Genomic DNA, 15,032 nt, shown 5'->3' with positions numbered 1-15,032 from the left:
AAACAACAAAAATAAATTTGAAAAGAAGATTAGAGAACCAGTGAGTGGGCCGCTGACATTTAAACTGACCTTGACTCTATCCCCTACTATTAGGCTGCTGCCTCTGGAGGGGAAAAAAAAAGCGTCCAATCACTGTGCCCAGAGTATGGGAACAGGGCCATCTATTCAGTGTTATGAGGGACCCTATCGGTGAAAACACAATGAAAACGTTGGACTAATATGAAAGGAGTCAAAGAGAGTGTATGGAGAGGGCTGAGTACATGTTTCCCCTTGACATATGACCTGTAGTTAAGTCATTCTTTACAATGTACTCTTGTATAATACTGGTACTTGTGTTAATCCCCAGAAAACCTTGATCATGACATGTAAAGCAATGTCTTTCCTTTGTGTCTACAAAGTTCATTATCGATTGCGTGTGACGGGCCCTTTGAAGGTTCTCAGGAAATGCTTGGTCAATGGAGAAGACCATAACAAACGAGTGGATTTCCCAGCGGGTGATGTATCCCTCTGGAATGCCCTGGATAAGGTGGCCCTCTGCCGCAGGTGCAGGTGTAGCTCTTTCATGGGGATCTGCATTTAAATCAATCCAAACCGATCCCACCAAGCTACCCAAGTCAACACTAAGCCAGTGCAGCTCCCAGAGAACGTCTCCAGCCGCCTCCAGCCCTGTTCCCTCCAACACCAGTTGCTCGCCCCACTCCCCCCTTATGTATAAATTTCTGCAGCAGTTCAAGCAGGAGGGCCAGATGGAAGGAAAAAGCCAGGGTGAACTTGGGCACTGTGGTGCGAGGGGACAGGAAATAGGTTAGCACCCGTGTCTAGAAGGGGTCCTGGAAACATATTCTGGGTAAAGGGCCGCCTTCTAAACCCGAGAAGGTGTGGAGAACCACATCCTCTCACCAGTGCTTGCTTATCATCCTGTCCACCCTTTCCTTCCCAGACATCTGAGTCCCGCTCTGCTCAGGCAACTCGCCCACAGGAGAAATGCTGGAGCCATGGAAGACCCAGGCAGCGGCAGCGATGGCAGCTTCTCTCCCGAGGGAAGTAAGCATTTGGTGCTTGAAGTCCCAGGCAATTGGGGTTCTTCACAAGTGATGTGGGAGACCTGTGCGTTGCAGGAAGCTCCTCGCCCTCATTGGTGACAGTGGGCTTGGCCCCAAGTACTGGACTGTTCTTCTGCCACCCAGACCTCCCTGCTCAGGTTCCTGTCACTAACCTCCCCATCCTACAGCATGACCTGGATTCTGTTGCTCACCTTCATCATGGTCCATCCAGGTGACAGCTTTCAAGGGACATGGGGCTGGGAAGTAGGGCGCGCGGGGAGGGGGAGGGACGTTGGATGCATGATCGCCTAAGGGAGTAGGTTTGCGGGAGCACTGAGCGTTGAGGCCTGAGGCGGGGTGTGGGAGACGACACCCAGGTGGCTCCCCTATTCACAGCCCCTTCCTGCTCCACACTGGGCGTTTTCCCCACCTGGTTGAGAGAGTCATAGTTGAGCCCCGATTCCTTTTCTTCTTAGCCTCCTCAGTGGGCTTGAAAGAAGGAGAAATTTGAAGGCAGGAGCCGGTTTTGCTATTGGGTTTTGGAAGGGCCAATTTTAATTTGACGGGCTTAAAGAACCGATGAAATCAGACCGATTGTCTAGAGTTTAAGTATTTAATTAGGAATTTCAGAACTCTAATGAATTGAAATAGATTTCTTCAGGAAACAGACTTTAATTAACAGAGACTTTTTAATCATCAAAATATCGGTGAATTCGGTACAATGCTTTTCAAAGTGTGATCCCAAGTGAGCAGCGTCAGCATGACTGGGAACCCCGCTCCGGGCCTCCAGACCCCAGAGCTGATTGCAGCGATGCTGATTCATTGCTGTTCTTTAGGGTTCCCAAGGCGCTCATCTTTCCAGGAGCAGGCTGCCACCCGTGAGTCACTGGCATATCCACGCGCCAACACTGGGGAGAGCGGTACAGCCTTTCAACCCCTGTTCCGTCAGGACCTCTCTCCTGGGCGCGGCTCCAAACCAGCAGCTGAATCGTCCCTGAGGCTGAGCCCCAAAACCTCTGGGAGTAGGGCCAGGGAATTGGCATGAACCAAACTTCTGGGCTTGAGAACCACTGAAGTGGGAGAATTATCAGTGAATGTCACCGACTAGGAAATGGAATGCGTGACTTTACTTAATCGACTTGGATGACTTAGTCAGGGTCAAGCCTTCGAGTGGGGGATTTGATTAGCGAATGCTCTTAAACAGAAAGCACAGTATTGCCATCGGTACACAGTGGACTCCTGACTGCAAGGCCAGAGGTTCAAACCCGCCAGACTCTCAGTGGGTGAAAAAAGAGGCTACCTGCTCTGTGAAGGATGTGCAGCTTTGTAAACTCTCTGTAGGGTCTCGCCCAGTCATAATTGACTCAGTGGCAGTGGTTCGGTGGGTTTGGTAGTGAGAACGGTCATTAGGACCAAACAAATTCCTGGAATAATGTCAACGGTGGTATTAGTTCAGGAGACGGTATTTCGTTAACAAGATAACTTAACTGTGGCTGGTTAGGTTTCAGTGAAGACAAGCTCCTCGCGAATGGAGCTGGAGAATGATAGGGGAGGGGGATATTTGGTATGGAAAATAATTTGAAAATCTATTTGACAAGCAGGGTTAAGAGATTAGATACGGCAAGAGGAGAGGGTGGAATAGAGCAGGTTTGCCATGCAAAGTGTTTGTCCCTGGGCGGCCTCCATGGTGGTACAACTGGAGAGTTGACTCCGAGCCCTCTCCTTCCCACGTTGACATAACTAAAGAGGTGTTTATCAGGGTCTCCTCTCTCTCCCCAGGATCCTGTGCTCTCTGGGTGACCCAGCCCCCTGAGATTCGAACTCGTGAGGGCGCCACTGCCTTCTTGCCCTGCTTCTTTAATGCCACCAGAGGGAGACCTGCCATTGGTTTTGTCACATGGTACCGGGACAAGGTGGATCCCCGGAAGGTAGTGAGGAATGAGACCCCAGAGTTCCAGGGCCGCCTGGGCCCCCTTGGCTCTGCCCGGTTCCTCTATGATCACCAGGCTGAGCTGCGCATCACCAACACCCGCATGGGCGATGCTGGAGTCTACCTGTGCAGGGTGGAGGTGCTAGGCCTGGGCTTTGCCACCGGAAACGGGACTTGGCTGGTGGTGGAGAAAGGTGAGGCTCTGGGAGGCGGCCCCTCTGTGCTGTGGTGGGGGACCCTCCTTGGCTACGTCCCTGGAAGCGGAGATCCCCCCCTCCTGTATTTCCATGAGCCTGGGCAAGCTCCTTCCTGGAGGTCTCCGTCACCCAGCCCCTTCCTCTTGACTGCCCCACACTCAGGATCCGGCGCCTCCTTCCTCCTGCTTCGCGCCACATTCTGTGCCTTCAGCTTTCTCTCCGTGGCTGTGGGCTGCGCCTTCTGGGATCAGGGCAAAGGTAAGCAACGGTGCCCCCAGGGACGGTGGAGGGCCAGGGAGGGCAAGGCAGGCCCAAAAGACCAGGGGCTGCAGTGCCACGCCTGTGGCCTCTCCTACCAGGCGCCTGTCACATGGGAACCAGAATGTCCTGCTGCCCCCGGAGTGCCTGCAGATCCACCTGTGATCCCCAGCCCTCTTCAAGAGACCCTGACAAGCCCCTCCCTGCTCCACCTTTCCACAAGCTTGTTCTTATCCGTCCCTTCCAAGATCAGCCCAAACAGGCCTAAGAAGGATGCTGCCTGACCTCAGACCCATAATTCCCTCCCACCACCATCCTGGGGTTCAGTACACCCACCTCTCCCTGGTTCAGGGGGCCGATGGCATCTCTGACCTCTGCCTGTCAAAAGCCTTAGTCTAGACAGGCCCACAGACCAGTACTCTGTCCTGACCGCCTCCATCCAATCCCTCATCCCTGGACTGGACGGGGAGTGAGAGTGGGGGCGGTAGGCTTTGACAGTGGTAGGCATTTTGCATGGGGGGCTGGAGATGGACAGAGGAGCCCGAGACACAAGGTGGGAGACCATGGCCTTTACTGCGGGAGCTGCCGGGCTGCTGTGCCCGCCGGCTGCCGCTGCGTGCGCTCAGCTGGGTTTTTTCTTGGCGATGCAGGCGTAGTCGGCTCTAGTGTTTTCCTTGGCATCCTCCCCGTCTCCCTCGCTGAGGTCAGGCCCCTCGTGCCCGCTGGGGACCGGCAGCTTCTGCAGAGACGCGTAGTGGAGCTCTTGCTCCTCCGAGGGACGGGCCTGGGGCAGGCCCAGAGGAGGTTGGCAGTGGGCACAGGGGGAGGCCGCCCTCCCTCCCTCCCTCCCTTCCTTGTGGGTTTCTGCCCCACCTTCCGCCTTTCTCAATGCTTCCTCCGCAGGCTCTCCTGCCCCCGCAGCCTCTTCCGTTCTTGTCTCGGACACCCCCCACCCCACCCGTCTCTCTGCCAGTCTCTGGCCCTTTTCTGCTTGAGATATTTCTCTTCCCCCCCCCCCCCCTCACACACACTCTTTCCTGTCTTTTTTCTTGTCCCTCCCAGCATCTCTTTCATTTTCGACTCCCGCTCCCATGTCTCTCACCTTCTTCTAGCCTTTCGGTTCTCATGTCTCCGCACCTCCCTCCATCCAGCTATCTCTCTCTCTCTCTCTCTCTCTCTCTCTCTCTCTCTCTCTCTCTCTCTCTCTCTCTCTCTCTCTCTCTCTCTCTCTCTCTGCCTGTCGCTCTCACCTGCCTGTGCCCGGCCTCTCTCTCCTGCTCTCCCACCCAACGCCCCCTCTCTTTCCCTCTTGGGACCCTGGCCCTCATCTCAGCCCCCAGCCCCCTTTTGGATCCCCTCCCTCCCTCTCTTGCCCCTGTCCCAGACTCACCCGGCTCCTCTCCAGCCTCTTCACTGCAAAGAAAAGGGACAGATCAGCGGGACCCTGGCACTACCCTCCCCTCCGGAGGCCACAATCAGACCTGGACTCCTTCCTCCATGCCGTACACACACACACACACCCCGTCCCCCCTTCCAACTCCCACCTTAGATATCTCCCCACCTGATCCCACCTCCAGCTCCCACCATCCTCCAGGGCCTGTCTGAATCAATGGAGCCTTCTGGAAAGGCCCTAGGGAAAGTCCTGGGAGAGGATGGGGCTGTGGGGTGAATTGGGGGGAGCTGAGGAGAGGGACTTACCTCTCCGGTGGAGCCAACACAGACACATGGACAGAAGGATGGTGACCAGGACCAGGACTCCTCCAAGTGCCAGCCCCCCATATATGTATGGACACAGATGTTCTGTTGGGAGGGAAAGGGGTATGGATTAAAGGGTCCTCTCTCCCTGATTTCCCCATCTCCCTGATGTGTCAGGCACAGCCCAGCCCCCACTCCAGTTTGCAAGGCCAAATGGCTCCTCAGAGCGACTTTGCCCCAGACTGCTTCATTTGACTTCCCACCAGACATGTCAGCCCTCACTGGTCAGCGGGCCCTGTCTGAGCCTGCCCACTCCTCTCAGACACATCCACAGCGCTCCCTGCTGCCTCTGCCACCCCCCCCCCCCCGCCGCCGACCCCCTTTGACCTCCTGCCAGAGCATCCTGAGACCCTGGGCAGCCTACTAGTGAGCTGGCCTGTCTCTTCTCATTCCTCACTGACCCGCTGACCAGCAAACCTTCCAGTCCAGAGAGGAAAAAAAGGCTCCTTACCAGACTCTGTCTTACAGCCGCCCAAGGCTATCATGGCATCGCCTGCTTGCCTCCCGCGGTGGACTGAGAACTGGCCGGGAGGCCAGGAAACCTAGCCCGGCTCTTTCAGGTTAATGGCCTTGGATGTCACGTGCCCGGGTGAGTTCCTCATTGGTAACTCGAGGGCCCTCTGCTGCAATTGCCTCCCAGGCTAAGGAGGCTTTCCTCTGTCCAGCCCTGGCCTGGACATTTCTCATGGGTCCCTGCTGACCTTCAGGGCATCATAGGGCGGGGAGAGTGTCCTTTTCCACAGGCGGGTGGGCCAGGAGCCTGAAGTTCAAGGCACTGACTTTTACAGGAAGGCTTAGGCCGGAAGTAGGAGACGTGGGGTTCAAGGGCAGCTCAGTGGAGCTGCAGAGCCCGCTCTGGTCTTTCTGCCCTAGGCCGGTGAGGGCCTTCCTGGGTGCCTTTCCAGTGTGGCTCAGTTCTAGGTGGGCTCTGGGGAGGGAGCTCACATCACAGAGGGGAGCACCCAGGATCTGGAGAAGGTGAGGGAACTGGGTGGAAAAGAGGGAAGGCAGTACCCCACGTGGGGTCGCTCTCTTAGCCCCTCATAGGGGCCAGTACTGGCTGGCGTGGGAAGCTGTTCCTCCCAGGCCCATTGGACTGGGGGGTGAAGTGGGACACGAGGGCGTGTCAAGGGCCCCATAACTTCCCTTCAGCCACTTCCTGCCCTCCAACCACTGGTTCGTGTTTGAGGGCTGGTAGTTCCGGAGGCCCGTGTGGACTTCACCTCAGAGCTAGAGGAGCCGACTAGAGCCTGGGTGCTGAGGCCCCTCCAGGGTCCGAGAAGAAGGACGGTGACGTGTAGGTGTCCAGAGGAGAAACACACTTGACAGGGGGAACCTGAGACGCTGACGAGGGAAACAGTGGGGCAAGGTTGGGTGCTGTTTTGTTTTTCATTTTGAGGGGGGCATAGACACCCTTGAACCAGAGAAGATTCCTTTCTACAGGATTCAAGGACCCTCCCCCATCTAGTCTCAGTTGGGGTGTGAGGGTCATTTTTCCCAGAGTCCCCCTACCACCACCACCAGGGCCCCCCAATACACCCAGAGACCCAGAGCCTGTGGCGTGCGGGCTGGACAGACTCCCAAGTGACCTGAGCTCCCTGGGTGGAGAGAATGCAGTCACCTCCGGTATTTCTGCCCCCGCCTCCCCCCCTCCACACCCCACCCCTGTGGCTGTCCTGTCTCCCCCAGCATGATGTCACGGTCCTGCTGGAAGAGGAACTCAGGCTTTGGGGCCTGGGACAGCAACATCTTTCCTTCCAGGCTTCTGGGACTGTTACTTGGCCTGTAATCCTGCTTTGTTCCAACCCTTCTACTGATCTTGGACCTCCAGGCAGCCTTCCCTGATTAACCCCCGGTGTTAGAATAAAATCAATGTGAAGTCAATGACGGAAATTGATGGCAGTTTCTTTAAGATCCAATTTGCAAACCGGGGAGCCATGTCTGCCTAGAACCGTGGTTCTCAACCGTCCTAACGCCGCGACCCTTATTACAGTTCCTCCTGTGGTGCTGACCCCCCCCCGACCCTCCAACCATAAACTTATTGTCCTTGCTACTTCATACCTGTCATTTTGCTACCGTGATGAATCAGGCGACCCCTGTGAAAGAGTCATTCAACTCCCAAAGGGGTTGCGACCTACAGGTTGAGAGCCGCTGGCCTAAAGAGTCAAAAGTGTTGCGGAGAAGAGAGGGCCTTTGCAGATTTGTATGCCCTCGTTTCTTGCTGAGCAACTAAGATGTTGCTGACGCTCATCCAATAGCCGTTGCAGCAGGGCATTGGCAGGGAGCTGCCAGAGGTTCAGGCCGGGTTCAGAGGAAGACGTGGGACGAGGGGTCTGAATGGATCTTGGCTGAAAGCAACAATTACCAGAAAGATGTTCACTTGCGTTTCGTTTGCTATTGCCAAAGCATTGAGCTGTATGGATCATAACAAGCTCTGGAGTCTGGAGAAGAATAGAAACTGCAGATCACGTCCTGGCCCCTCCTGAGGCACCAGTGCACGTGCCAAGAAGCAGCCGTCCAAACGAGACAAGGGACTAACTACTGCACGGCTTACAATCGGGAAAGGTGTGGATCAGGGTTGTAGCCTCTCATGACACTTCTTCAATCTCTACGCTGAGCAAATAATGAGAGAGGCTGGATGAGATGAAGAAGAACAAGGCGTTAGGACGGAAGGAAGGCCGATTAACAACTTACCATCTGCAGAGGACACGGCCTTGCTTGCTGACAGCGAGGAGGACTCGAAGCACTTGCTGATGAAGCTCGAGGGGGGTGGCCTTCGGCGTGGATTGCAACTCAGCGTAAAGAAGGGCGAAATGCTCACAACTGGACAGACCGCCTCATGATTCACGGAGGGGAGATGGAAGTTGCCAAGGATTTGTCTTGCTTGGATCCACAAGCAGGGCTCACAGAAGCAGCAGTCAGGAGATCAACAGAGACACTGCACTGGACAAATTGCTGCACAAGACCTCTTCACAGGGTTGAAAAGCAAAGATGTGACTTTGAGGGCTAAGGGGTGCCTGAGCCCAGCCATATATTCAATGGCCTCATCTGCATGTGAAAGCTGGACATGGAATAAGGAAGACCGAAGAAAAATCGATGCGTTCGAATTACGGTGCCGGGAATAATATTGAAAGTGCGCTGACTGCCCAAAGGACCTCAGATCTGTCTTGGGGTAAATATAGCAGATGTTCCTTAGAGGCAAGGAAGGCCGGATTTCGTCTCCTGTGCTTTGGACATGTTCTCAGTGTAAGGTTTACTGCGGCGCGAAACAGAACCAAAGATCTAATTGGCAAAGTTTTAGAAGCAGGCTTTATTGAGGAGCTTGCGGGCAGGTTCAGCAACTCAGGGTATCGAGCTATTGAAGCTGCGCCCCACAGGTGCCAAGGCGCAATTTTTATATGCCGGAGAGAAGGCAGGGGGTGGGGGTGGGGGTTTTCTATTGTTAGCAGGTGCAGCTGGCAGGCTGCCTGGGATACCTGGTGTTCTGAGCACATTCCGTGCTGACCACGGTCATCCTGCCCTTTGTGGTTATTCCGAGAGGGGTGTTCACCGAGGGAGGGGAAGGGCAGCAAGGGGTGAGTTTGAGAGCTAAGGTGGAGGTGTTGGGTTCAAAATGGAGTTCCTTGTGCCAAGACCAGGCACTCAGGAGCCACCGGTCCCTGACGAAGGACATCTTGCTCGGGAAAGTAGAGAGACAGCGAACAAGAGGACGGACTTCCAAGAAATGGATTGACACAGGGACTGTTGCAATGGAGCATAGGAAGCGAGCAATCGTGAGGATGGCACGGGGCTGGGTGTCGTTCTGCGGGACATGGGATCGCTATGAGTCAGAGGGAACTCCATGGCACCCAACAACAAGGAGCTCTAGTGGCGTAGTGGCTGGGCACTGGGCTGCTAACTGCAAGGTCAGCCATTCACAACCACCAGCCTCTCCACAGGAGAAAGACGAGGCTTTCTACTCCTGTTAACAGGTACAGTCCCACCCTGTTCTCCTGCTGCTATGAGTTGGAATCGACTCCACAGCCATGAGGTTCTTTCTTTCTTGTTTTAAAAATGTATTGCTTGTGGGAAGCAGAACGATTTCTCTCAAGCTGTCTCCCCAAAATATATGCCCAACTTAGCTACTTGCGAATGACCATACACTTGGAGGTCATCAGAAGTAGGTCAGGGTTATTTTCCCCAAGGGTTATCAGCCATCTAGAGCAAGCAGTCGCCACTGTTTATCCCACAAGTAGGGCCACTCCCTTCTGATAAGGATAGTAGTAGATTGTTTCCTTGTAGGAGACCCCAGAGAGGTCAAACCTGCCCAAGGGTGACCAAAGTTAGGCTGCCATCATGAATGTAGGGTCCGCCCATCTTGTCACTTGTATATCTCTAGTCCCTCCCATTCCTATCATGTGTACACCCCTTCCTGTCACTATACATCCCCTTCCTGTCACTATACATCCCCTTCCTGTCACTATACATCCCCTTCCTGTAATGTGTACGCTTATTGTACTGCCCCTTCCTGTGACGTGTGGTTACCTGCAATCACGCCCCCTGAAGTAGACATAACCCTTGGTTCGCTATAAACAGGGTCCTCCAGCCTCCTGCTGGGTCTATGCCCCACCTCGCCTCGGCCCACGCTGTGCATGGACCTGGCCGGTAAGATCATGGCCATCCAAGAGGTTAGCGTGCTACTATGAAATGTGTCTGACTCCATTATTTGACTGTCCCATATCTCAAGCTCTCTATAGCTTTATAATAACCATACAATTGTGCCCATCGAGCCCGTGATTAGTGGTGGGGGGCTGGCACCCCATTCCAACCACAATTGCTAGTAATTCCACACCGCCATGGGAAACAGCGATAACCACGGGAACAGAACAGAGTGCACAGAATGACCTGTGGATAGTGAGACGCCATCCACCCCTTCTTGAAGAACAACTCAAGTTCTCACTCACAGCGTAACTTCCGGTCTGACTCTCGGAATTGCTGTTTGCAAAGTGACCGCGCACATTGTTGTCATTGGCAGCTGCCACGGTGGAGTCCGTTCCAATTCATAGTGCCTCTACGTCCAACAGAGTGACACATCCCCTCCCCCCGGGCCATCCTCACCATTGGTATGCTTGAGTGACGGTGTCCATCTGTCCAAGTCTGATGTCCTTTTCCAGGGACTGGCCTATCCTCATCAAGGAGGCCTGGTAACATCATGGGCTATGCCCTGGGCTTACTGCAAGGTCAGCAGGTTGAGCCCACCATGGGGACAAATCTATGGCCTTTGCTCCCACAAAGATTTACAACTTCAGAAGCCCCACGGGGCAGTGCTGATCTGTCCTATAGGGTTGCTGTGTGTAGCAATGACTCAATGGCAGTGAGGTTGGTTTGGGTTAGAGTTTGGTTGATCGGATAGACTCCATCTTGATAACATGCCCAAAGTATGTGAGATGAGATCTCACCAGCCTCACTTCCAAGGACTTCTTCCAAGAGAGATGTATTTCTTCTGGAGTCCGTGGTCCTGTCCACATTTTTGTCAAGACCATCAATCAAATGTATCACTTCTTCTGCAGTCTTATTCATTCATTGTCCAACACACACACACACACACACACACACACACACACACAAGGCAATTGAAAGGACCATGCTTTGGGTCAGTCGCAATTCGGTTCTCATAATGACAGTCTTACTCTTCAACGCTCCAAAGGGGCCTGGTGCAGAAGATTCGCCCAATGTAACCTCTCCTTTGGTTTCTTGACTGCCACTTCCACGAGCATTGATTGCGGATCCACGTAAAATGAACTCCTGGACCGTGTCAGCTTTTCCTCCATTTGCCGTGCTGTTGTCTGTCGGTCCAGCGGTGAGGATTTTGGTTTTCTGTCTTGAAGGCTGCAGCCTTTGATCGTCACACCAAGTGTTTCAAGTCCTCACTCTCAGCAAACAAGGTTGTCTCATCTGTGTGTTGCAGCTGTTAATCAGTCTTTCTCCAATCCTGATGCCATGGTCTCTTTCATATAATGAAGCTTCTCCGATTATCTGTTCATCATACATATTGAGTGCGTATGGTAGAAGGATACAGCTTTGGGGCGGACAACAGAAAAGTGGGTGAAGGGAGACGTCGGACATACATCACAAATTATCAAGGGTTCATGAGGGAGTGGGCAGGTGGGGAGGGAGGGGAAAAATGAGCTGATACCAAGGGCTTATGAGGAGAGCAAATGTTTTGAGAATGACGAGGGCAACACACGTACAAATATGCTTGGCATAATTGATGTACGTATGGATTGTGGTAAGAGTTCCGTGAGCCCCAATACAATGACCTAAAAAAGGAAAGAATACAGCCCTGACACACACCTTTCCTGACTTTAAAACACGCACCATTCCCGTGTTCTTTTTAAGCAACTTCCTCTTGTCCATGTCCATGTTCTGCATGAGCACAAAGAAGTGTAGTGGAATTCTCATTCTTCTTAAGTTGATCCACGGCTGGTTATGATTCCACATAGGTGAATGCCTTTCCGGCATCCATAAGACACATGCAAACATCTTTCTGGAATTCTCTGCTTTCAGCCAAGATCCACCTGACGTCAACCAGGCTATCCCTCATGCCACACCCTCTGCTGAATTCTGGCTTAGATTTCCGGCAGCTCCCTGCTGCACCCATTTAAAAATTACCCACAGCAAACTTTTACTTGTTTGTGATATGAATGATATGGCTCAATAATTGCCACCTCTCTTTGGAATGGGCACACATATGGATCTCCCAGTCAGTTGGTCAGGTAGCTGGCTTCCAAATTGGGGGGCATCAATGAGGAAGTGTTTCCAGTTGGCGTTTGTCAATTCCTCGAGACATGTTTTTCTTTAGTGTTCTCAGTGCAGCTTGGAAGTTTTCCTTCAGTGCACATGTTCCCTCTTGACATGGCTGAACGATGACTGATTCGTTTTGAAAAACCATTTTATTGACATATGATTCACATACCATACAATGCAATGGTTTAATGACCAATTCTTTGGGGGCAGTGACTTTGTGCATTCCTCTTGCCTTCTTTTAGTGACATCTCTACTGTTGAATTTGATGGTGACATCTGAAATGGTTGGCCCATTTCGTTATTCTGCTTTGCTTTGTCGTCTCTGGCTGCCCTTTGACCTTCTCTGTTCAGTTCTTGTTGCTTCATCACTTCTTCCATCGGCTTGCATGCCTCTCTGCCCAAGAGCAAACTGTAGAGTTCTGACATTTACTATGGCCTGTTCCTCCTTTCCTACCTTAGTCAATCAAACAAACGATTCACTGCTTTTTAAATGATCAAGTTTCTGGACTTCATTTTAAAAATACCAAAGAAGAAGAAATTGAAAAGGGACATCAAACAAATGTGATACAATCTTGATAATGACTGAATCTATTGATTACGTGGGTATTTAGTCTGCTATTCTATCTACTTATTTATTTATTTTTGTGCTAGTCTCTTTAAATTAGAGCATAATCGAATGTCTTCTAATAAAACATTCTCCAAGATAAAGGAGGATTCTCAGGACTTAATTCCAACATTCACCCTCCTGGCTTTGGCTGATCCTAAGAATCTGGGTTTTTTTCCCTAAGTCCCAAGTCCCAAGACAAAGCAGTGTTTCCTTCTGTTATGCATCAGGCAGCTGTGAGTTGGAACCGACTAACAACAACAACAGCAACTGAGATGGTGAGAGCTTGAGGCATGTGGTCCAGGGGCACCGGGAGAACCAGTCAAGCGCCAATAAAGATGCTCTGATCTGACCTAAAGCTAGGTGCTGGGCCAGGTGAACAGCGACTCTTTCAGATCTTTTAAATGACCTTTTGCTTTCTTTATGTCTGATGTTCTTTTTTTAAAAAATGCAATAAATCATTTTATTTTTGCTCTTAAAGCTCTTGTAGCAATCCATACATCAATCGTATCAAGCACATAGGTTGCCATCATCATTTCCAAAATCTTTTCTTTCTACTTGAGCCCTTGGTATCAGCTCCTCTTTCCCCCCTCCCTCCCCCACCATCATGAACCCTTGATAATTTATCAATTATTTTTGTTTTCATAGTTTACACCATCCGCTGTCTCCCTTCACCCACCTTTCTGTTGTTCATCCCCCTGGGGGAGGGTGGTGGTTGCATGACCATCAGTGTGACCGGTTCCCCCCTTCTCCCCCTACCCTCATGGTATCTCTATGATCATTATTGACCCCCAGGTTTTTATCTGTCCTGGATTCTGTGCATTGAGAGCTCTTATCTGTACCAGTAGCTCTTGTCTGTATTCATGTACATGCTCTGGTCTTATACCAGTGTACAAAGTCAGATTTGTAAGATAGAACTGGGGTCATGATAGTGGGGGACGGGGGAAGCATTAAAGAACTAGAGGGATGTTGTGGGTTTCCTCGGTGCTATACTGCACCCTGGCTGACTCTTCCCTTTCTTATGACCCTTCTGTAAAGGGATGTCCAATTGTCTACAGATGGGTTTTAGGACTCCACTCCAACCCCCCTCATTTGCATTGAAATAGTTGTTTGCTTGGGGTCGTCTTCTGATGCCTGATCCATGATCCCACCAACACCTTGTGATCACACAGGCTGGTGTGCTTCTTCCATGTGGGCTTTGTTGCTTCCCTGCTAGATGGCTTCTTGTTTAACTTCAAGTCTTTAAGACCCCCGGAGCTATATCTTGTAATAGACAGGCACCATCAGCTTTCTTCATTGCCAGAGGACACCAGCTTCTAACAACTAAAGGGTCCGTAGGTGCAATTGTACGGCTATAATATATAACGGTTAAAGTAACGTCATGGAAGATAGGAGAGACAGGAGAGAGGGTAAAATAAAGGAGTCAGACACATTTCATGGTAGCATGCTCACCTCCTGGACGGCCATGATCTCAGTAGCCAGGTCCACGCAGAGAGAGAGAATATATTTCCAATCACAGCTTATATACCTTTAGGGGACATGCAAGCCCCCTGGTTACAGGTAACCACCCACGTAACAGGAAGGGGCTGTCCAATAGGCATACGCACAACAGGAAAGGCACCAGCTAGAGGTGTACATGCAATAGGAAGGGAAGGTGCTAGAGTACACATAGACAAGATGGGCAGATCCCAGATTCAAGATGGTAGCCTAACCTTGGTTGTCCTGGAGTTGGCTTGATCTTGTCTCTGGGCTCTCCTTCAGGGAAACAATCCATTATCCTTATCAGCAGGGGGTGGGACAGACAATAGGGGCTGATTGCTCTAGATGGCCGATCCCCTCAGGGAGATAATCTCTGAGCAGCTGAGCTCCAAGTGTACAGTCATTTACCATGTGCCTTATAATATGTGGGGGACGACCTGGGGAAAGCCCTTTTGCGTCCCACACTTCACCACATTCGCTTATGTGCCCATTTTGTCTTCATCGATCCTGTTGGAACCAGGTGAGCATCACAGAATGCCAGGTTATTAGAACAAAGCATTCTTGTGTTGAGGAAAGACTTGAGTAGAGGCCTAATGTCTGCTACTTTAACACTTAACCTATAAATATATGTACACAGACCTATATCCCTATCATATAGTAATATATTTATATATGTACATGCCTATGTTTATTGCCTTTTGCCTCCTTCTAGTTCTTTCTTCTATTTCCTTTTACTTTCCTCCTGCCCCACTCTCATGTTTGACCCTCGTTTGTCTCTCTGAATATCCCCTGGGCTACATTGCACTTGATCGAGCCCCACTAGGCATTCTGTGCTTTCCTGGCCCTCAGTTTTAGATCTCTTGTTGTTCCCTTGCCCCTGGGTTTGTTGGCTCCCCACTCCTTTCCCCCCACCTCCTCCTGTCCCCCTGTCATCAGGTCATCAGTCATTAATGCTCAGTTTGTCAAACCTCTTCGTGAAAC

General features: G+C 51.6%; 2 protein-coding genes across 2 annotated transcripts; one reads left to right on the top strand and one right to left on the bottom strand.

Annotated features, from left to right (window-relative positions):
- Positions 1-1,232: 1,232 nt before the first annotated feature.
- NCR3 (natural cytotoxicity triggering receptor 3) lies at positions 1,233-3,593 on the top strand. The gene is made up of 4 exons (XM_075553828.1): positions 1,233-1,275; positions 2,823-3,167; positions 3,333-3,438; positions 3,530-3,593. Exons 1-4 carry the CDS (start codon positions 1,233-1,235, stop codon positions 3,591-3,593), a joined length of 558 nt encoding a protein of 185 aa, XP_075409943.1.
- Positions 3,594-4,000: 407 nt separating this feature from the next.
- On the bottom strand, positions 4,001-5,753 carry LST1 (leukocyte specific transcript 1). Its single transcript, XM_075554156.1, has 4 exons — positions 5,635-5,753; positions 5,127-5,228; positions 4,819-4,841; positions 4,001-4,212 (listed from the first exon to the last, which is right to left on the bottom strand). Exons 1-4 carry the CDS (start codon positions 5,666-5,668, stop codon positions 4,051-4,053), a joined length of 321 nt encoding a protein of 106 aa, XP_075410271.1. The 5' UTR covers positions 5,669-5,753; the 3' UTR covers positions 4,001-4,050.
- Positions 5,754-15,032: the final 9,279 nt, after the last annotated feature.

This window comes from Tenrec ecaudatus, chromosome 7 (genome assembly GCF_050624435.1).
Source record: "Tenrec ecaudatus isolate mTenEca1 chromosome 7, mTenEca1.hap1, whole genome shotgun sequence".
Classification (NCBI taxonomy): domain Eukaryota; kingdom Metazoa; phylum Chordata; class Mammalia; order Afrosoricida; family Tenrecidae; genus Tenrec; species Tenrec ecaudatus.
Note: the sequence above shows the minus strand (reverse complement) of the source record. Positions and strands in the feature narration are given on the sequence as shown.

Excerpts from the sequence above, each read along its gene's own strand:
- NCR3 (XM_075553828.1), top strand. The coding sequence starts at position 1,233 with ATGACCTGGATTCTGTTGCTCACCTTCATCATGGTCCATCCAG. Across the intron at positions 1,276-2,822 it reads CTTCATCATGGTCCATCCAG|GATCCTGTGCTCTCTGGGTG; the intron begins GTGACAGCTTTC and ends CTCTCTCCCCAG. Across the intron at positions 3,439-3,529 it reads CAGGGCAAAGGTAAGCAACG|GCGCCTGTCACATGGGAACC; the intron begins GTGCCCCCAGGG and ends CTCTCCTACCAG.
- LST1 (XM_075554156.1), bottom strand. The coding sequence starts at position 5,668 with ATGATAGCCTTGGGCGGCTGTAAGACAGAGTCTG. Across the intron at positions 4,842-5,126 it reads GTGTTGGCTCCACCGGAGAG|TGAAGAGGCTGGAGAGGAGC; the intron begins GTAAGTCCCTCT and ends TTTTCTTTGCAG. Across the intron at positions 4,213-4,818 it reads AGAGGCTGGAGAGGAGCCGG|GCCCGTCCCTCGGAGGAGCA; the intron begins GTGAGTCTGGGA and ends GGCCTGCCCCAG.